We start from the raw sequence: 22,159 nt of genomic DNA on the forward strand, positions 1-22,159 counted from the left end.
CTCGCTCTCTCTCCTCTCTCTCGCTCGCTCTCTCTCCTCTCTCTCGCTCTCTCTGCTCTCTCTCACTCTCTCGCTCTCTCTGCTCTCTCTCGCTCTCTCTGCTCTCTCTCGCTCTCTCTCTCCTTTTGCTCTCCTCTTTCTCTCTCCTCTCCTCACTCGCTCTCCTCTTTCTCTCTCCCAGGAACGATTCCAAGTGAAGAACCCACCTCACACATACATCCAGAAGCTGAGGGGTTATCTGGACCCAGCGGTCACCAGGAAGGTGAGTGAGTGTTGATTGTTCCCAACCAACTGTTCCACTGCCTCAGCCTCTTCCTTCCCCTTTCAACCAGCTCCACACCACCAGGATATCCCAGCGTCCCTATGGCTGTGGAAAGAAGGTCCAGTGGCCCCGAGAAGTAGTGGACCCCTTGGCGTTAAAGGGACATTGCACGTTCAAATCAAAAATGTGTCAGATGTTTTCTGACCTCTAATGTCAAGATGAAACCACGACCCACTGCAATCGGTTGCGTAGATCCAGCTACTGTATGTCTCCACCCCAAATGAGTGCACCGTCATCATGGGAAATAGGCATATAGGTGTCCTTCTGACTACTTTTGAGGTCTGAAAACATCTGACACAATGTCATTTGTGAGTGAAATGTCCCTTTAAACATGGCCTTGCAGAGCCTCGCCATAGTTTAAAGGAGTGTTATGATATCATCCCCACAACTTGCTGGTGGCAGCAGCAGGGGAGTGAAGCAGCCTGTACTGGCTGAGGATGACTCTCTGGCCACAGAAGGGGAGTTTGGGGTGTGGTTTTTTTCCTTCTAAAGTACAGTGTCAGCCAACCTTCAGGCCTTGCCAATAAGGCAGAGTTTTGGCTCGCGGAGAGCGATAGTTCCGCTGTGAGAAGACCCAGAATAAGCTAGTTGATACAATGTTGCAAGTTCGCTAGAGACAGCTTCGGGCTGGATCCAGTCGATTATTTGATACAATATTGCACTTCACCAGCAATAGGTAAATTCTAGACAATTTGTAAGTCGCTCTGGATAAGAGCGTCTGCTAAATGACTTAAATGTAAATGTAAATGTCTGCGTCCGCAATCGCACCCTATTCCCTTTATAGTGCACTACTTTTGGCCAGGGCCAGGAGGGTATATCGGAAGGTATCTAGGGAATAGGGTGCTATTTGAGTCGGCACCGGCGTCTCGCTCTGTGATTAAAAACAAATGAACTGAATGACTCTGCCAGAATAACAGCAAAGTGTTCCGGATCATTTCATTACGCTGAACTGACTGGAGTGAACGTTTCAAGAGCCACATTGTACGCTCGCGGCGGCACGACGAGAGCGAGAGTTCAGATCTGTAGCTGGCGATGGATGTGACGACGGCGACACAAATAGAATGTCTGTCTCTGCCATCCTAGGCTAATGTTGAATTATTTACAGCGTTGTTCGTTTTTTTTTTCTTCTTCATAGTGTTGAACGTTTGTCCCTCGTCCCCTTCCGCGATAGAAAGAGCAAAGGGAATGTGTTATGCAGCGTGTATTTTGGCACTCCTGCACCCCATAGCTGCATTATCGATGAAAGTCTTAATGTCTATCCCAAATGGCACCCTATTCTATTTCTGGTGCACTGCTTTGAACCAGATCCCTATGGGGGTGCCGTTTGGGACGCATCCTTGGTACACTGTTTTTAATGATACCCGAATAGGGTTGAAAGATCAGCGTTTCTCTCTGGAGGCGGAGATGAAGGAGAAGGAGAATGGCAGGAAGAAGAGGAAGAAGGTTGTGGAGCAAAATAGGCGAGGAGAAGAGAGGAATAGAAAGAGGGAACAGAGTGGATGGTGGATGAGAAGTGTTCTTATTGTAGGCAGACGTAAGACTATGAGGACGAGTCTACTGTGGGATGGGGCCGGTTTGCTCTGCATCCCAAATGACACCCTTATTTCCTATACTGTTGACCAGGGCCTAGTCAAAAGTAGTGCACCATATAGGGATTAGGGTGCCATTTGAAACACATCTGTAGTGTGTGGGAGGAGGGCTGGTCCAGGTTTACTCTGTCTCTGTCTGTGTCTCTCTCTCTCTCTCTGGGTATAAACACGTAGCACTACGATGGCTGAAGGAACACGCTGGTTGCATCCCAAATGGCACCCTATTCCCTATAGTGCCTTACTAATGGGTCCAAGGGGAGACCCATAGGGCTCTGGTCAAAAGTAGTGCACTATATAGGGGATAGGGTGCCATTTGGATACAGTAGGTTAGCCCTCGCTCCCTTTGTTTGTCTAGCAGCGCTGACCAAAGTATGGTCGTCCTCTACCTTTATTGAAAACGTCTGTCACAATCGGACCGAGAGGCACCAGCTCTTTATTTAAACAGCTCTGCTCTCGGAGGAGGAAAGACATCCCTGACCCCCCCCCGACCCCCCCGTGTTTATTTTCACATCGAAGCGTCAGCCTGTATGGGCCGTTTAGCCCCTGCCCTGGTAGAGAAGAACTGTGAGATACTCCTCCAATGTTCCTGTCTGCTCCTTCTAGCGCGCGGCTTTATCCCCTGTTCCTACGGGAGTTGTCGTGTCCCTCGCCGAGGTCAGCAGCCTGCACCAGGGGAGAGGGGAGAAGTGAGAAAGAGAGTGCGGTAAGGGGGCGAGAGAGAGGGGGGAAATTGAGAGAGAGGGTGAAATAGAGAGTGTCAGGGGAAATAAAGCGAGAGACGGGGAAAGAGAGAGAGCGAGACGGGGAAAGAGAGAGAGCGAGACGGGGAAAGAGAGAGAGAGAGACGGGGAAAGAGAGAGAGCGAGACGGGGAAAAGAGAGAGAGAGACGGGGAAAGAGAGATGGGGAGAGAGAGAGACGGGGAAAAGAGAGAGAGAGAGACTGGGAAAGAGAGAGAGAGAGAGACGGGGAAAGAGAGAGAGAGAGACGGGGAAAGAGAGAGAGAGAGACGGGGAAAGAGAGAGAGAGAGAGACGGGGAAAGAGAGAGAGAGAGAGACGGGGATAGAGAGAGAGAGAGAGAGAGACGGGGAACGAGAGAGAGAGAGAGACGGGGATAGAGAGAGAGAGAGACGGGGAAAGAGAGAGAGAGAGACGGAGAAAGAGAGAGAGAGAGAGACGGGGAAAGAGAGAGAGAGAGAGAGACGGGGAAAGAGAGAGAGAGAGACGGGGAAAGAGAGAGAGAGACGGGGAAAGAGAGAGAGAGACGGGGACAGAGAGAGAGAGACGGGGACAGAGAGAGAGAGACGGGGACAGAGAGAGAGAGAGACGGGGAAAGAGAGAGAGAGGGGGAAAGAGAGAGAGAGAGACGGGGAAAGAGAGAGCGAGAGATGGGGAAAGAGAAAGAAGAGAGAGAGACGGGAGAGAGAGAGAGACGGGAAAGAGAGAGAGAGAGACGGAGAAAGAGAGAGAGAGAGACGGGGAAAGAGAGAGAGAGAGAGACGGGGAAAGAGAGAGATAGAGAAAGACGGGGAAAGAGAGAGATAGAGAGAGACGGGGAAAGAGAGAGATAGAGAGAGACGGGGAAAGAGAGAGATAGAGAGAGACGGGGAAAGAGAGAGAGAGAGACGGGGAAAGAGAGAGAGAGACGGGGGAGAGAGAGAGAGAGAGAGACGGGGAAAGAGAGAGAGAGAGAGACGGGGAAAGAGAGAGAGAGAGAGACGGGAAAAGAGAGAGAGAGAGACGGGGAAAGAGAGAGAGAGAGAGAAGGGGAAAGAGAGAGAGAGAGAGAGGGAAGAGAGAGAGAGAGACGGGGAAAGAGAGAGAGAGAGAAGGGGAAGAGAGAGAGAGAGAGACGAGAGGGGGAGAGAGAGAGAGAGAGAGACGGGGAAAGAGAGAGAGAGAGACGGGGAAAGAGAGAGAGAGAGAGAGGACGGGGAAAGAGAGAGAGAGAGACGGGGAAAGAGAGAGAGAGAGAGACGGGGAAAGAGAGTGAGATGGGGAAAGAGAGAGAGAGACGGGGAAAGAGAGAGAGAGAGACGGGGAAAGAGAGAGAGAGAGATGGGGAAAGAGAGAGAGAGAGACGGGGAAAAGAGAGAGAGAGACGGGGAAAAGAGAGAGAGAGACGGGGAAAGAGAGAGGGAGAGACGGGGAAAGAGAGAGAGAGACGGGGAAAGAGAGAGAGAGAGACGGGGAAAGAGAGAGACGGGGAGAGAGAGAGAGAGACGGGGAAAGAGAGAGAGAGAGAGAGAGAGAGACGGGGAAAAGAGAGAGAGAGAGAGACAGGGAAAGAGAGAGAGAGAGAGAGAGACGGGGAAAGAGAGAGAGAGAGAGAGAGAGACGGGGAAAGAGAAGAGAGAGAGAGAGAGAGACGGGGAAAGAGAGAGAGAGAGAGACGGGGAAAGAGAGAGAGACGGGGAAAGAGAGATGGGGAAAGTGAGAGAGACTGGGTCAGAGAGAGAGAGACGAGGACAGAGAGAGAGAGAGAGACGGGGACAGAGAGAGAGATAGAGACGGGGACAGAGAGAGAGAGAGAGACGGGGACAGAGAGAGAGAGAGACGGGGAAAGAGAGAGCGAGAGACGGGGAAAGAGAGAGAGGAGAGAGACGGAGACGGGGAGAGAGAGAGAGAGACGGGGAGAGAGAGAGAGACGGGGAGAGAGAGAGATAGAGAGAGACGGGGAAAGAGAGAGAGAGACTGGGAAAGAGAAAGAGAGAGAGAGACGGGGAAAGAGAGAGAGAGAGAGAGACGGGGAAAGAGAGAGAGAGACGGGGAAAGAGAGAGAGAGAGAGGCGGGGAAAGGGAGAGAGAGACGGGGAAAGGGAGAGAGAGACAGGGAAAGGGAGAGAGAGAGACGGGGAAAGGGAGAGAGAGACGGGGAAAGGGAGAGAGAGAGACGGGGAAAGGGAGAGAGAGAGACGGGGAAAGGGAGAGAGAGAGACGGGGAAAGGGAGAGAGAGAGACGGGGAAAGGGAGAGAGAGAGACGGGGAAAGAGAGAGAGAGAGACGGGGAAAAGAGAGAGAGACGGGGAAAGAGAGAGAGAGAGACGGGGAGAGAGAGAGAGAGAGAGAGACGGGGAAAGAGAGAGAGAGCGACGGGGAAAGAGAGAGAGAGAGACGGGGAAAGAAAGAGAGAGAGACGGGGAAAGAGAGAGAGAGAGAGAGAGACGGGGAAAGAGAGAGAGAGAGACGGGGAAAGAGAGAGAGAGAGAGAAACGGGGAGAGAGACGGGGAAAGAGAGAGAGACGGGGAAAGAGAGAGAGAGAGACTGGGAAAGAGAGAGGGAAAGAGAGGGAGAGAGAGGGAGAGAGAGAGAGAGACGGGGAAAGAGAGAGAGTTATGGTTTTTACATTCCTGCTCAGCCCCCTTTTCTTCAGACTCAAACAATTGCCACTTTGTGCCTCTGCGGAGAGCCGGAGCTGGAGGTCATTGCCTCCGCTTTACATATGCAGGCCCAGTGCATTCCGCTCAGCCAATAGACAGCCAAGGAGGAAGATTTCCATTCCAAAAAGTTCACAAGAATGTATCAGCCTTTGATTTGTTTCCAGAATGACCCCTCTGGAGCGGGCACAGCTCCCCACTCTCTACCTCTTTCTCTCGCTTTCCCCCTGTTTTCTCTGCTCTCTCCTTTCTCTTTCCCTCTATCGCTCTCTTCTCTTTCCCGCTCTCTCCCCGCTCTCTCTTTTTACCCCTGCTCCCTTTCCCTGCTTTATTTCTTTCCCTGCTTTCTCTCCTCTGTTTCACCCTGCTCTCTGTCCTCTCTCTGTCCTCTATATCCTCCTACTCTCTGTCCTCTCTCTCTGTCCTCTCTGTCCTCTATATCACCCTGCTCTCTGTCATCTCTCTGTCCTCTATACCCCCCTACTCTCTGTCCTCTATCCTCTCTCCTCTATCCTCCTACTCTCTGTCCTCTCTATTGTCTCTCCTCTGTTTCACCCTGCTCTCTGTCCTCTCTCTGTCCTCTATACCCCCCTACTCTCTGTCCTCTCTATCCTCTCTCCTCTATCCCCCTACTCTTTGTCCTCTCTATTGTCTCTCCTCTATATCCCCCTACTCTCTGTTATCAGTCTCTCTCTCTCCTCTATATCCTCATACTCTCTGTCCCCTCTCTCTGTCCTCTATATCCCCCTACTCTCTGTCCTCTCTCCCCTCAATATCCCACTACTCTCTGTCCCCTCTCTCCTCTATATCCCCCTACTCTCTGTCCTCTCTCTCTCTCTCCTCTATATCCCCCTACTCTGTCATCTCTGTCTCGCTCTCTCTCCTCTATATCCCCCTACTCTCTGTCCTCTCTCCTCTATATCCCCCTACTCTCTGTCCTCTCTCCTCTATATCCCCCTACTCTCTGTCCTCTCTCCTCTATATCCCCCTACTCTCTGTCCTCTCTCCTCTATATCCCCCTACTTTCTGTCCTCTGTCCTCTCTCCTCTATATCCCCCTACTCTCTTTCCACTCTCTCTCCTCTATATCCCCCTAATCTCTGTCCTCTCTCTCTCCTCTATATCCCCCTACTCTGTCATATCTCTCTCTCTCTCTCCTCTATATCCTCCTACTCTCTGTCCTCTCTCTCCTCTATATCCCCCTACTCTCTGTCCTCTCTCTCCTCTATATCCCCATACTCTCTGTCCTCTCTCTGTCATCTCTCCTCTCTATATCCCCCTATTCTCTGTTATCTCTCCTTTCTATATCCCCCTACTCTCTGTCCTCTCTCTCCTCTATATCCCCTACTCTCTGTCCTCTCTCTCCTCTTTATCCCCCTACTCTCTGTCCTCTCTCACCTCTCTCCTCTTTATCCCCCTACTCTCTGTCCTCTCCCTCCTCTCTCCACTATATCCCCCTACTCTCTGTCCTCTCTCTCCTCTATATCCCCATACTCTCTGTCCTCCTTCTCTCTCCTCTCTATATCCCCATACTCTCTGTCCTCTCTCTCCTCTCTATATCCCCATACTCTCTGTCCTCTCTCTCCTCTATATCCCCATACTCTCTGTCCTCTCTCCTCTCTATATCCCCCTACTCTCTGTCCTCTATCTCTCCTCTATATCCCCCTACTCTCTGTCCTCTCCCTCCTCTCTCCTCTATACCCCCCTACTCTCTGTCCTCTCCCTCCTCTCTCTTCTATATCCCCATACTCTCTGTCCTCTCTATCCTCTCTCCTCTGCTCTCTCTGGATCTGCGCTGGTAGAACAGCTGGTAGTACTTAGTGAGGAGTGGGGTGTGTATGTGTGTACGTGACTGTGTATGTGTGTGGGCGGGGGGTGTCAAGGAGTCTGCGCAGTAGCCCTCGCACTTGCTCTGATTTCCACACAATGGGTCTCCTCCCTAATACAATTACACTCTGTTTCTCATCTCCACATGGGTCAAACACACACACCACCTCCACCCAGCCCAGTACTACGAGCCCAGAGAAGCCCTGGCAATGGGAACGTCCCTGTACTGCTCTCTCTCGCGCTCTGTGTTTATAACACTTGAGTCTAGCTCTGTTTGTTTCCTCCCTGATAGACACAGGCTGCATCCTAAACTGCGCTCTATTCCCTACACTATGCACTATGGGCACAGCATGGAACGGGAAGGCAAGGCCACAGCCAAACTGGGTGGATATGGATACTGGGAGCCTCCTCCTCGGGCTATGTCATTGGTGATGCAATGATTTCACTCTATGTCATCATTGAGATTTCTTCCTCTGAACTAGTAGTGAGCAACATTGGTTCTTCTGGCCGTTGATTATAAATGCCTGCTAGCGAGCCCCGTTGCTCACACTTGTGCCTTTTCTATTCCTCCTCCTCCTCACAGTTGTGGCGCAACAGGCCGCAGGGCTTTTGTTTGGAGAGAGAGAGGGAGAGGGAGAGAGCGAGTATATTCACATGCAGGTCAGGTCATACACTTCGGTCCCCCGAGCATTTTCTCCCGGCGGTAAAACCACGGTAACAGCACACAGGACAAGAATGGATCTACGGTCGGTGTGTGCAAAGGGCCCGGCAGCTCAAATACAAGCCAGGACCAATTTAATGAGTTGAATATATCCGCATCCCAAATAGTACCTTATTGCCTATAATAGTGCCTACTTTTGACCAGGGCCCATTAAAAAAAACAAGTGTACTTACATAGGGAATAGAGTGCCATTTGGAATGCGCGGAAGATTCTATTATCCCATAAGGAGGAACTATTTTCTGGAGAACCAGGGAATGTATTGGAAGTTCCCAGATTTGTGCAGCCCTATTAAAGACATGGAAACACACACATTCTCTTCAGGACATTTCCCTTTCGGGAAAGGCAGTGGTGGTGTCTGTTGTCTGATTTAGGATTTATAACCTGCCCAACCAGAGTGATGAAACGTTAATAATAATTCCCTTTCTTTGCCCCCAGAAATTCCGACGGAGAGTGCAGGAGTCCACCCAAGTCCTGAGAGAACTGGAAATTTCGTTAAGGACAAATCACATAGGGTGGGTGGCAATTGATTTGTGTGTGTGGATGTGAAAGTGTTGTCTGCGTCCCAAATGGCACCCTATACCCTGTGGGCCTGTTGAAATGGTGTGCGATATAAAGGGAATGCCATTTGGGACGCATGCCAGGTCAGCTGTGGTCCCAGGGAGTAATGAAGCTGGGGTGCTTGCTGGGAGCTATAGTCAGGATGAGGCAAGATAAGGGACAGCAGGATGCAGTGGGGCTGATGGGACGGGACAAGGTCACCGGTGACACGGTAGGCAACACTGGCAGACAGTTGTGAGGGACAGGATGACACGGGCCTGTGTCCCAAAGGGCACCCTATTCCCTACCTGGGTCCTGGTCAAAAGTAGGACACTACATAGAGAAAGGGGTGACATTTGGGACTCTGTCGCAGAAAGGGGACCAGACAGCCACAGTTCTGTACCATCAACACACAGACTCCAGCTAGTCAGGCACTATAACACAACAACGGTTACAGGATCTCAGGGTCCCAACAACACCAACGCACTCACTCACTCACCCACTCACCCACTCACTCACTCACCCACTCACTCACTCACTCACTCACTCACTCACTCACTCACTCACTCACTCACTCACTCACTCACTCACTCACTCACTCACTCACTCAATCACATACATACACACACTGAACCACAAAGCCGAGTCACGTTGGAGGAAGTCTGTCTCCCAAAACAAAGCCAGGGGGGGGGGCATTGTTTACGTGGATTATCTCGTGCCTTGTTTTAGTGACCTTATGTCGCTAAGCTAGATTACATTAATAATCGACCTAATCTAGATGAGATAATGAAGCATTATCTTTTCCCAGAGAGAGACTGAGGGAGTGGGAGGGAGGGCGGCGGTTATAAAGAAGGGGGGGCAGAAACCAGAAGAAATCAGTGTGATGACCAGTAGGCTACATAACAATCAGTCCTTTTCAGAGAAGACACGTCTTGCGTCTACTGATAGTGGAGATAGCGTTTTTCTCAGTAAGCACTGAGTACAACACAGCCTTTCAATTGTTTTCACCTCGTTCAATTGTTGACAAGTTACATTGTCATATTCTGAATCAAACTGTTGCTGTTGTGGTCACGACACGTGACTACCGTGCTGCCTGTTTAAAGTCAGGTCACACCCCTCCACACCTTCGACGCGTCCCATATGGCACCCTATTCCCTTTACAGTACATTACTATTAAGGGCCCCCATGCTCTTTAAATGATCCCTTTTTTATTAGCAACACAAGTCAGAATGCAGCCACGCCATAGTCAGACTGAGGGGCCCAGTTCATTAGGGCGCAGTTCCGCTTAAAGCCCTCCGTGTTTCAATCTGTTTTTCGTCCCGTCAGTGCCTAATGAATGGGACCCTGCTCTCAGACGAGCACGTCCCTTGTTAGTGATCGTCACAGTACTTCTAAAGGCCTGGCTGTGTGTCACGCTCGGTGCAATCACCGCGCAATCACAGCCCGTTACAGTAATTGGCCCCGTAAATAGACACGATGCTGGTGGAGTCGCTAATAAAGAAAGTGTTAGAAAGAGTGTGAGCGAGTGAGTACTTTGCTCATAAATGAGAGAGAGAGAGAGAGAGAGAGAGAGAGAGAGAGAGAGAGAGAGAGAGACTGTCTTTAGTCAAACATGCTGTATTGTCTCTCAAAAAGACGGCTCTGTTTTCCGTCGCTGTCGAGTGCAGATGAAAGCTCCAGCATGCTGAATAGGTGGCCCACTTTTACACTGGTGGCGGTTAGAAAGGTAGAAATGGTCTTTTGATCATTGTCAAGGCCTTCCCTGGCAGAGAGGAGAAGAGAGGGGAGCTGCCTATGTGTCTTTATATATGTGTGCGTGTTGCCATATTCCACGGCATCACCAAGGCTTTGAAGTCCCCCAACCGGCTCATCGCTATTCCTCCCAGTGACTGATGGGAAGAGAGTGAGAGAAATGTGGGGGAAATCTAAAATCTTGCTCTTTCTCCCCCCCCTCCTCCCAGGACTTATTTCAAGCTTTTTATTCTAGCTAGATCACGTTTCAGACCCTTAGCACTTGACGTGTATCTCAACGATAAAATGGCTGAATCCCAGACAGACTGTGCGTGTGATGTTTGTCGTGTGTACTGTGGGCCCACGTACTGTTTGTTTGAGCCGAGTGTTGTTCTTGGACTAACACCGGCTGTTATTTCTCCTTCTAGGTGGGTGAGAGAATTCCTCAACGACGAAAACAAAGGCCTGGATGTGTTGGTGGAGTATCTTTCTTTTGCGCAGTACGCTGTCACGTAAGTCCCCCTTCGCTCTGTTCACCCTATAGATGGACCTCGTCTCGCGCCCAGACAATGAGCACAATGGCCCTTTTCTGCCTAATCAGTGATGCATTTCCTCGACCAATGCTGCTACTGCTGCCTCGTTCTCAGAAACACCCGAGTCACTGGTCGAATGTGGTGACCGAACGGTTCCTGGGACCACTGGCTGCATCCCATTCACTATATAGCGCAATACTCTTGACCAGAGCCCTATGGGACACCCAATGGGCCCCGGTCAAAAGGTAGTGTACTACGTAGGAGAATAGTGGTGACATTTGGGACGTAGACATTTTGCCCTGTTTGGCTTGTAGATTCAGTTACATTTGAAATGTACGTTCGGACCCTATGTTACTAGTCTGTCCAACGAGTATCAAATGGCTACCCCATCAATGAGTGTTGACCTTGATTCGCTTGGTACAAGTTAGCCCCCTGCCTTTCCATTAGAAAATAGCCACGTCTATTTGGGAATTATTGCCCTGCTGAAATCTGAAATAAGAGCATCTCCATAATGTTGCACTTACGCAGAATTTGTATACCCTTCTACCTACTGATGGTGCGTGAAAAAGACTAGGCTTGTGTCCCAAATGACACTCGATACCCTATGTAGTGCACTACTTTTACTACCTATGGGCCCTGGTCAAGACGAGTACACTTAAAAGTGAATAAGTTGTCATTTGGGACACGGGCTTCATCGGACTGTGATCAGAGAGTACAGTGGTGTATTATGATCTCTTACGTCTCCCGTCCTGCGTGTTTCTCCAGGTTTGATGGCGACAGCGCGGAGAAGAACCCGGAGAAGTCGGTGGACAAGCCCTGGAGCAGATCCATAGAGGACCTGCACGGGGGGAGTAACTTCCCGTCCCCCGTCAGCGGGAACAGCATCTCCCGCGCCGGGCGACACTCCACGCTACGGTAAACCACACGCCTCAATACTGTACCTAGGCTTGAAAAAAATGTGGATAACATTTTTTTTTTTTTTTTAAAGAACCCCCAGATTTTCCAGGTATCCCAGTTTGACGTTTCCTAGAATCAAGAGGGAATACGCATGACATCCGGAGTCCTCCAACCTTGATTTCTGGCAAAAGCTGGGGGTTTTGGGAAAGTTGCCAGACTCTAACCATACATTACAGGCTAGAAGCTACTATAAGGCTACACCACAATGATAACGTAGTCAGAGTTCTGTATTTAAAACTCAATATGTGTGTGGCATCTACAAGGAATGGTTTGAAAAGTCCAGAATGTGGTTCACTTAGTCTGGATTGTTATAGTTCCCTAATTTGATGCTCTGGGTTCATTCACGTGGTTGTCACGAACCGGCGTGAAGTCCGTAACAAAAAGGGAGACAATGTGGAGATAAGGAATAACAGAAATATATTTATTAACTGAAGTAACATAAATACAATTAACAACGGTGTGTGTCGTCGGTAATCAGTAGTGTAAGTGAGTGGTTCCGTGCATAAATGTGATCATGAGGGGTGTTGAAAGGTGCCAAAGCAAACAAACAAAACAACCACAAAAATGCCACAACCAAAAATCTATCGGTGTGTCTGCATGGAGAGAGTCTCCTCAATGAATGGGGAAGAGGTGTATTTATCCCGGGACACACCCGAGCCCAGGTGTGTCCCATTTCGCTGACGACCCTCCCGCCTCCGCCCACCGACATCCTATTAAGGAAAACAAGAGCAAAGAGAGAGAGAACTCAGGCAGACGGAGTGGGAGGGCCGTCACGTGGTTGTATTTGACGTTTCTGAAGGCGCGCACATTTCATGTGATGTCTGAAAAGGTCGTTTGTTGTGGTCATGAGGCCCTGAAGGCTTTGAATGGCTTAAACCACCTTTCAGTCTGGCGCGGATTGGCAGGATAGAGGACGGGGTGGGGTGGGTTTGTTTTCCATGGATACGTTCCAAATGGCACCCTATTCCTTAGATAGTGCTTTTGCCCAGAGCAATATGGGATTCCCTATGGAATCCCCCATATTGGGGTTCACTGCATAGGGAATAGGGTGCCATTTGGAACGTATCCATGGAAAACAACCCCCCCCCCGTCCTCTATCTTCAAATCCGTGCCAGACTGAAACGTGTCTTAAGCCATTTAAAGCCTTCCGGGCCTCATGACCACAACAAACGACCTTTTCAGGCATCACATGAAATGTTATGGATTAGGATATCTCTACCGCACATTGCTGACACTGAGGTTTTCATAGCTACTGAACATGCCGGAAATCCCCATTTTCTAACTATCTTTTCCACAGGGATTTTACAAATATGATATGTTATGTGATGAATATGATATGAATGATACACATTTTTTTAAAACAATTTGGCCAACATTGAAATTGTCCCCCTGCTTACGTTATTAAACCAGGTTCATCGAATTCTGCCTATTTCTGACTGCGTGTGTTAATCCCTGCTGTTGTTTCAATGATGTGCCAGGGTGTTATTCCCATTGGCTTCTCACATAGACGGCTAATCCTTCTGTCTGACTGTGGTAACGTTGCACAAAGGAAACCATTCGCACCATGTTGCACATGTCTTCTCAATCCCAACCAGAGGCGGCTGGTGGGAGGAGCTATAGGAGGACGGGCTCATTGTAATTGTCACGGGATTCTTCTGTTGAAGGAAAGGCGGACCAAAACGCGGCGTGGTTTGTGTTCATCTTCATATTTAATTAAAGAAAGTACTGAACACTGAATACAAAAAAACAATAAACAAATAACGACCGTGAAGCTAAATGAGAACTGTGCTGACACAAGCAATCAACACAGACAATCACCCACAAACAAACAGTGCAACCCAGGCTACCTAAGTATGATTCTCAATCAGAGACAACTAATGACACCTGCCTCTGATTGAGAACCATACTAGGCCGAAACATACAAATCCCCAAACCATAGAAAAACAAACATAGACTGCCCACCCAACTCACGCCCTGACCATACTAAATAAATACAAAACAAAGGAAATAAAGGTCAGAACGTGACCGTAATGGCTGGAATGGAGTCGATGGAACGGTATCAAACATTCATTCTATTTATTCCATTCCAGTCGTTACAATGAGCCCGTCCTCCTGTAGTTCCCCCCCACCAGCGTCCGCTGATCCCAACACTATTCTAATTCACATATGGTGGATTAAGCTACATTAATTTTCAATTAATCTCAACTCACGACTCATGAACTTCTTCTGGTAGGCTAGTGCGTGTGTCCCAAGTGGCACCCTATTACCTATATAGTGCACTACTTCTGTAGTAGTGCACTAGGGTGCCATTTAAGTGGCACCATACAGTGCATTCTGAAAGTATTCAGACCCCTTCCCCTTTTCCACATTTTGTTACGTTACAGCCTTATACTAAAATGTATTAAACAATGTTTTTCCTCGTCAATCTAAACACAATATCCCATAATGACAGTGAAAACAAGTTTCTAGACATTTTAGCAGATACCTTATTTACATAAGAATTCAGACCCTTTGCTATGACTTGAAATTGAGCTCAGGTGCATCCTGTTTCCATTGATCATCCTTGAGATGTTTCTACAAATTGATTGGAGTCCACCTGCGATAAACTCAATTGATTGGACATGATTTGGAAAGGCACACACCTGTCTATATAAGGTCCCACTGTTGACAGTGCGTGTCAGAAAAAACAAACCATGCGGTCGAAGGAATTATCCGTAGAGCTCAGAGACAAGGTTGTGTCAATGCACAGATCTGGGGAAGGTTACCAAAACATTTCTGCAGCATTGAAGGTCCCCAAGAACACAGTGGCCTCCATCATTCTTAAATGGAAGAGGTTTGGAACCACAAAGACTCTTCCTAGAGCTGGCCACCCGGCCAAAAGGAGCAAGGAACTTGGTCAGAGAGGTGACCAAGGACCCAATGGTCACTGACCGAGCTCCAGAGTTCCTCTGTGGAGATGGGAGAACCTTCCAGAAGGACAACCATCGCTGCAGCACTCCACCAATCAGGCCTTTACGGTAGAGTGGCCAGACGGAAACCACTCCTCAGTAAAAGGCACATGACAGCCTGCTTGGAGTTTCCCAATAGGTACCTAAAGGACTGAGAACACGATAAACAAGTTTATCTTGTCTGATGACACCAAGATTGAAATCTTTGGCCTGAATGCCAAGCGTCACATCCGGAGGAAACCAGGCACCATCCCTATGGTGAAGCATGGTGGTGGCAGCATCTCTGGAGAGACCTGAAAATAGCTGTGCATCGATGCTTCCCATCCAACCTGACAGAGTTTGAGAGAATTTGCATTGAAGAACGGGAGAAACTCCCCAAATACAGGTGTGTCAAGCTTGTAGCGTCATACCCAAGAAGACTCGAGGCTGTAATCGCTGCCAAAGGTGCTTCAACAAAGTACTGATTAAATGGTCTGAATACTTATGTAAATGTGATATTTCTGTTCATTTATTTGATTAATTTGCAAGACATTTTTTTTTTAAATCTAAAAACCTGTTTTGGCTTTGTCATTATGGTGTATTATGTGTAGATTGATGAGGGGGGAAAAACAATGTGCTGTATGTGAATGTGAGCTGTATGAAGGTGACAGCTGTGATGTTGACTGGTGTTCTGTCCTGGCCTTCTTCCTCTAGTCTCCTGCTCTGTGCTCCACTCTTCAGCAGCAGCAGGCAGGTCTACTTGAGGTGTCGCTCATGGTGCTGTCTGATAGATGTAGATGCCCGCAGCACCCCCCACCTCAACCCCCCTGGCTCCCCTACCTGCCACTCACACACACACACACACACACCAGGGTTTCCGTGAGGGAAATTTGGCGCCGGACAACCGTGACTGGCAAGATTTTAATTTACCGGATATTTGAGAAATGTACCGCGTGTCCATATGCATTGGGTGCGTAACGCATTATGGCGTCCACCCACGGTGCTCAAAATCACCTTTAGATTATTGTCATTCATCTTAACGGAATAGGAATTAGCCTGTAAAGTTGTAAAAAAATAGAATGATGCTCTGAAACCAAAATGACCGGTTTTATTGAAAAGGATAGCATCGCCCGTTGCGTCTTCATCCCTTCTATAAATCATGAATGAATATCATAATAAAAATAAATACAAACATGAGTCGAGAAGAACTAGTCTCCGACACGACTTCAAAATATAATATTTGTATAATGTAATTTGCCAACGACCTGTCCTAAAATGTGTAGTTAATGAATAACAGAACACAGCTGTTTTCAAACACAATCAAGGCCTCTCTGATTTAATTTAGCAGCAGGTTAGGAAAATTAGGTTAGGAAAAGGGTTAGGGTTAGCAAAAAGAAAAATCGATACTGAACAAAATTATAAACGCAACATGCAACAATTTCAAAGATTTTACTCAGATTTATTTAAATATATTCATTAGGCCCTAATGTATGGCGTGGATCAGAAACCAGTCAGTATCTGGTGTGAGCACAATTTTGCCTCATGCAGCACAACACATCTCCTTCAGATAGAGTTGATCAGGCTGTTTATTGTGGCCTGTGGAATGTTGTCACTCCTCTTCAATGGCTGTGCAACATTGCTGGATATTGGCAGGAAATGGAACATGCTGTCGTACACGTCAATCCTGAGCATCCCAAACATGCTCAATCGGTGACATGTCTGGTGAGTATGCAGGGCATGGAAGAACTGGGATATTATGTTCTACACAACAGCTCTGGTGGACATTCCCGCTGTCAGCATGCCAATTGCACGCTCCCTCAACTTGAGACATCTGTGCCATTGTGTTGTGTGACAAACTGCACGTTTTAAAGTGGCCTTTTATTTTCCCCCAGTACAAGGTGCACCTGTGGAATGACCATGCTGTTTAATCAGCTTCTCGATATGCCACACCTGTTTAGGTGGACGGATTATCTTGGCAAAGGAGAAATGCTCACTAATAGGGATGTAAACAAATTTGTGCATTAAGAGAAATACACTTTTTGTGTGTATCGACAATTTTGGAGGTATTTTATTTCAACTCATAAAACATGGAACCAATATGTTGTGTTTATATTTTTGTTCAGTGTACTTTTGACAAGCTGGATCCCTTCTAGCCATGACCGGTCCGGCCCACTCCCCATTCCCCATTCCCACCGTGATTCAGCAACACAGAGGTGGAAAGAGTACACTCTAAGCAGCGACAAAACAAAGAAATGATCATGTTGGACAATCAAATGTGATATCAATAAACCAAATGAGTTCAGGCTGGTTCATTGAGAGAAAGCTTAGTTTACAATGCCTCACTCTTTTTACAGTTCTACTGGATGATGTTAATAAATGTTATGTTTATTGTAATTTGAACTATCGTGGTGTCGAGAGACTCGTGTCGTGATATACGGGGCCTATTGACAACTCTGTTTCCTACTAGTGATTGCAACATTGTAATGTGAAAAGTCGGCGACGATTTGTCCGTTTCCAAACTGAATAAGTTCAACTGAAATGCACCAATTGCGCATGATACACATCATTACTCTAGTCTATCAATCCATTCCAAATCTTTATACTATACATGACACGGGCGGCATATGTTGATCTGGCCTAGTGCGGCAGCAGAACTGCTAGGACTGGGCCTGACGAACACAATAATTTGCCTCTAATTTACTTGCGTTTGCGGTGGACCTTGGCCTGCTCAAAGACAGCCGCTGCTTGTTGGGAAGTCAACACCTTGGAGCAGCTTGACTCACATCAGCCTCATTACTTTGTTCTTAAGAAGGCGAGATCATGAGGCTGTCTTCGTTCTGTTTTGGTGAAAGAGACACCTCTCGGGCGGGCGCAATGGAGACAGAGATAATCAACACAATCTTCACCAATGTTGCCCAGTCAGGGTTCACTGAGCTGAAGTTCCTTGTGAGGGACCTCCAGTCTTTTGCGTGAGTAAGACTAGAAACACATCCAACTCTAATGTCCCAGCTGCTTGAGGATTTATTAGCCTATGAGGTATATTTGCCTTTGACGTTTGGAGCACATCCACTGGTATTTCCATCAATGAATAAAAAGCACTATTTACTATTACAATGGAATTATTTTTTTCTCACAACAATTTGGACAGCAAATGTAGTTTATTTTATCGACCTTGGTATTTACCAGCTAACAGAAACCCTGACACACACACACACACACACACACACACACACACACACACACACACACACACACACACACACACACACACACACACACACACACACACACACACACACACACACACACACACACACACACACACACACACACACACACACACACACTACCTGCTTCCATTACCAAGCCGTGTCCCAGTGTGTGAAGGGGAGCGAGGGGAAGTTAGGCCTATTTGTTCTGCTGCTACTATTGTGCTTACTGTAGAAATTAGATTTCTGTTCCCATTTAGAGCAAATCGCTATTTGTACTGGTATTGTTTCTGGCCCCCTCTGTATATTGCTAGTTGTTCAATTAGTAATTGGCTGTAAACCAAACCCTTCTGTACATTCTTTAGTTTCCTCCTTACACAGACTGACAAGTCAAGGTAATTAACATTAGCAATGTTAGTATTTATTTATTTTTCCCACGTACAGAAACTTAGCCTGTAACAGTTTCACCCCCTCCAAGTCAATCATTGTTGTCACTTTTCTGATGTCATATTAAGAATTCTATGTATTTTTCTGAAAACCTCACTGCACACTTGGAAGGACGCCAAGCTCTTTAAAATGCCCAAAGTGTTCTCAAGGACGATGGTATGTCTTCTGTTTTTTTCTTTCTTCCAGAGCTCCTTATTCAGGCTAGCCTACTGTAGTTTATAGTTGTGTCTGTCAACGTGTTGTTGTACTGTAGTGAGACGTGACTTAGAGTGTAAGTGCATCCCCAAATGGCACCCTGTTCCCTGTGTAGTGTACTATTTGGCCCCGGTCAAAAGGAGTACACTGTACAAGGAGTAGGCTGCCGTTCGGGACTCGGCCTTAGACTAGGTAGCTGTAGTGTTGAAATAACGTCCACGAAAGCATAGCTCGAAGCCTTTTGGCGAACTTTCATTGGGTGGGAGTTGGTACGCCACCACCAGGCCTGTCAACGCAAGCCTACCGGGCCGACATTGCAGCGGGGTGAATGACTGTCTCCTTTTACTCATAGTCAAGTCATCACACATCATTCCATCTGTATGATTAAGAAACAATGTGCTCTTCAAGTCACTGGTGGCATCCCGAATGGCACCCTATTCCCAATGTGGTGCACTACGTTTGACCAGAGCCCTGGTAAAAATAGAAGAAGAAGAAAGTAGTGCACTATGTAGGGAGTAGGGTGCCATTCAGGATATAGATCCTTTTTCCCCTCAGATGTGTTACTCTACCTATTGTCCCCGCTACCTGGTCGCAGGCTGAGGGCTGGAGATAGTTTTGTGTAATGAAGGGAAAGAGTACAAGAGGTTAGTTCTCAAAGAACACCGCCGTCGCCTGCTGGGTGAGGCAGCGGTCCAATTCTGTCACCGTCTCGCGAAGCGAGCTCATTTACGCGAGGACACTTGTCTTTTTTCTGCCACATGCACCTAAATAGAACAGAGAGCACACATAAACACACACACAAAGACAAAGTCACGCATACACACACACACACTGTTATAGCTATTTGACATTTACTACACGCAGACGTCATAACTTCTTGCTGAATAGCTCACATTGATGTAACCAGTGAGACGTGCCTGACCATGAAGACCTATCATCTACTGTGGTTTGCTAGATTGTTTAGACAACACACTCTGCCAATGCCGTGACTGAAGACTTGGCCCTAAGGCATCGGTGCAAACATGAGTCAGTGTTTGTGTGCATCGGTAGCCTCAAGGAACCTTTTCCCAGAACCATTGCTAGTAGTTAGAGCCTTGTGACAGCGCTGAAAATATCACGTCTTATGTCCCTGGCCGGACGGAGCTGATCTGGGCTGTACTGGGCCGTGTTCAGTAGCACACGCACACACACACACACACACTTGAACAAACATACCCACTCTCCTTTCATTGTGAGAAAGGCGTCAGCGGGAAAGGCTCCCCTCTTTGCCGTTTTATCTCCACAAAGCCGGCCTGGTCGCCGCCATGCATGCAAATGACTTGCTGCCGTTGTACTAGCTGCAAGTGATATCTTTGTGCGGAGATAGTTCAATTCCCCTTTGGCCTCTTGAGTAAGGCAGTAGATTACACAACTCTTCGTGTCCTTCTAACGAGTTTAATTTCTGCAGTTTTCCTGGTCACCAAGCGCTGCTTCTTTGTTTGTATCAATTCAGACTAATGGTGCGTACTGTGAAAACTCTCCTGTGTCCGTATGTTTCAGTTGCAACACGTTGCCGAGCCGGAGAACTCTGAAGAACTCCCGGCTGGTCTGTAAGAAGGACGACGTTCACGTCTGCATCATGTGCCTGCGAGCCATCATGAACTACCAGGTGAGAGTCTCTCTCTCTCTCTCCAGCCGCCAAGCTCACCCAATACATAGTCTGCCACCTAAATGGCACCCTATTCCCTATTTGGTGCACTACTTTTGACCAGGGCCCATAGGGGTCCCATAGGGCTCTCATCAAATGTAGTACATCTCGGAAAGTATTCAGGCCCCTTGACTTTTTCCACATTTTGTTAACGTCACAGCCTTATTTTAAAATGTATTAAATAATTGTTTTTCTTCATCAATCTTCACACAATGCCCCATAATGATAAAGTGGAAAGTAAAAAAAATATATATATATTTGCAAAAATATTTGTTTTCAAATGTACGTATTTACATAAGCATTCAGACCATTTGCTATGGGACACGAAATTGAGCTCAGATGCATCCTGTTTCCATTGATCCTCCTTGAGATGTTTCTACAACTTGATTGGAGTCCACCTGTGGTAAATTCAATTGATTGGACATGATTTGGAAAGGCACACACCTGTCTATATAATGTCCCACAGTTGACAGTGCATTTCAGAACAAAAACCAAGCCATGAGGTCAAAGGAATTGTCCGAGGAGCTCCGATACAGGATTGTGTTGAGGCACAGATCTGGGGAAGGGTACCAAACATTTCTGGAGCATTCAATGTCCCCAAGAACACAGTGGCCTCCATCATTCTAATATTGAAGAAGTTTGGAACCACTAAGACTTTTCCTAGAGCTGGCTGAGCGGACAAACTGATCAATCGGGGGAGAAGGGCCTTGATCAGGTGACCAAGAACCCAATGGTCACTCTGACAGAGCTCCCACCTCCTCTATGGAGATGGGATAACCCCTTCCAGAGGGACAAGCATCTCTGCAGCGCTCCACAAATCAGGCCTTTATGGTAGAGTGGCCAGGCAGAAGCCACTCCTCAGTAAAAGGTGCATGACAGTCTACTTGGATTTTGCCAATAGGCACCTAAAAGGACTCTGACTGTGAGAAACAAGATTTTCTGGTTTGATGAAACCAAGATTGAACTCTTGGCCTGAATGCCAAGCGTCATTATCTGGAGGAAACCTGGCACCAACCCTATGGTGAAGCGAGGTGGTGGCAGCATCATTCTGTAAGGGATGTTTTTCAGCAGCAGGGACTGGGAGACTAGTCAGGATCAAGGGAAAGATGAATGGAGCAAAGTACAGAGAGATCCTTGATGAAAACCTGCTCCAGAGCGCTCAGGACCTCAGACTGGGGTGAAGGTTCACCTTCCAACAGGACAACGACCCTAAATACACAGCCAAGACAATGCAGGAGTGGCTTCAGGACAAGTCTCTGAATGTGGACTTGAACCCGATTGAACATCTGCACATTACGACCTGTTTGAGAGGAACTGCAGGGAAGAATGAGAGAAACTCCCCAAATACAGGTGTGCCAAGCTTGTAGCATCATACCCAAGAAGACTTGAGGCTGTAATCGCTGCCAAAGGTGCTTCAACAAAGTACTGAGTCTGAATACTTATGTAAATGAGATTTCATTATTATCATTTTTTTTTTAATGTGCCAAAATGTATAAAAACCTGTTTTTGCTTTGTCATTATGGGGTGTTGTGTGTAGATTGATGAGGGCGGAAAACAATTTAATACATTTTAGAATAAGGCTGTAACATAAGAAAATGCAGAAAAAGACAAACACCCTCATCTATCCTCAGACAAATTGTATTTGTCATCTGCCATGTTTTCCGCGACAGATCATTTCTCAAGTTTCCCTTCTATTATGTAAACGGGTCAATCCCTGTTTATTAACGAGCTGTCTTTCTTTTTCTCTCTCCCCCCCCTCTCTCTCCCCCTATCTATTTTTTGATGGCCCAGTACGGCTTCAACATGGTGATGTCCCACCCGCATGCTGTGAATGAAATTGCACTAAGTCTCAACAATAAGAATCCCAGGTAAAATGGACTCTTTGGGTGGATGGCCCCCAGTGCCTGGTGCTAAACAGCTCCTCTGGGTGCTTATTTTTCAAGCGTCTCTGAGGAGTAGTGCTGATCTAGGATCAGCTCTCCAGGGTCCATATATTATCGTATTTCATTGATCTAAAAGGATTAACTGATTGTAGATCAGCACTACCGGCCTACCTTCCCTTAAGACTGCACCAGCTCTGTCAACTGCTGATAGAGCCAG

At 47.5% G+C, this 22,159-nt stretch overlaps 1 protein-coding gene across 1 annotated transcript in view; it reads left to right on the plus strand.

Moving 5' to 3' along the window:
- Positions 1–22,159, plus strand: part of LOC124042098 (formin-like protein 2) — a 100,019-nt gene that overhangs the window by 55,054 nt on the left and 22,806 nt on the right. Inside the window, exons 3-8 of the mRNA XM_046360434.1 lie at positions 182–262; positions 8,272–8,348; positions 10,533–10,616; positions 11,403–11,552; positions 19,912–20,020; positions 21,851–21,927. Coding sequence (XP_046216390.1) covers positions 182–262; positions 8,272–8,348; positions 10,533–10,616; positions 11,403–11,552; positions 19,912–20,020; positions 21,851–21,927 — 578 coding nt within the window. The remainder of the gene's footprint in view (positions 1–181; positions 263–8,271; positions 8,349–10,532; positions 10,617–11,402; positions 11,553–19,911; positions 20,021–21,850; positions 21,928–22,159) is intronic.

This window comes from Oncorhynchus gorbuscha, linkage group LG01 (assembly GCF_021184085.1).
Source record: "Oncorhynchus gorbuscha isolate QuinsamMale2020 ecotype Even-year linkage group LG01, OgorEven_v1.0, whole genome shotgun sequence".
Classification (NCBI taxonomy): Eukaryota; Metazoa; Chordata; class Actinopteri; order Salmoniformes; family Salmonidae; genus Oncorhynchus; species Oncorhynchus gorbuscha.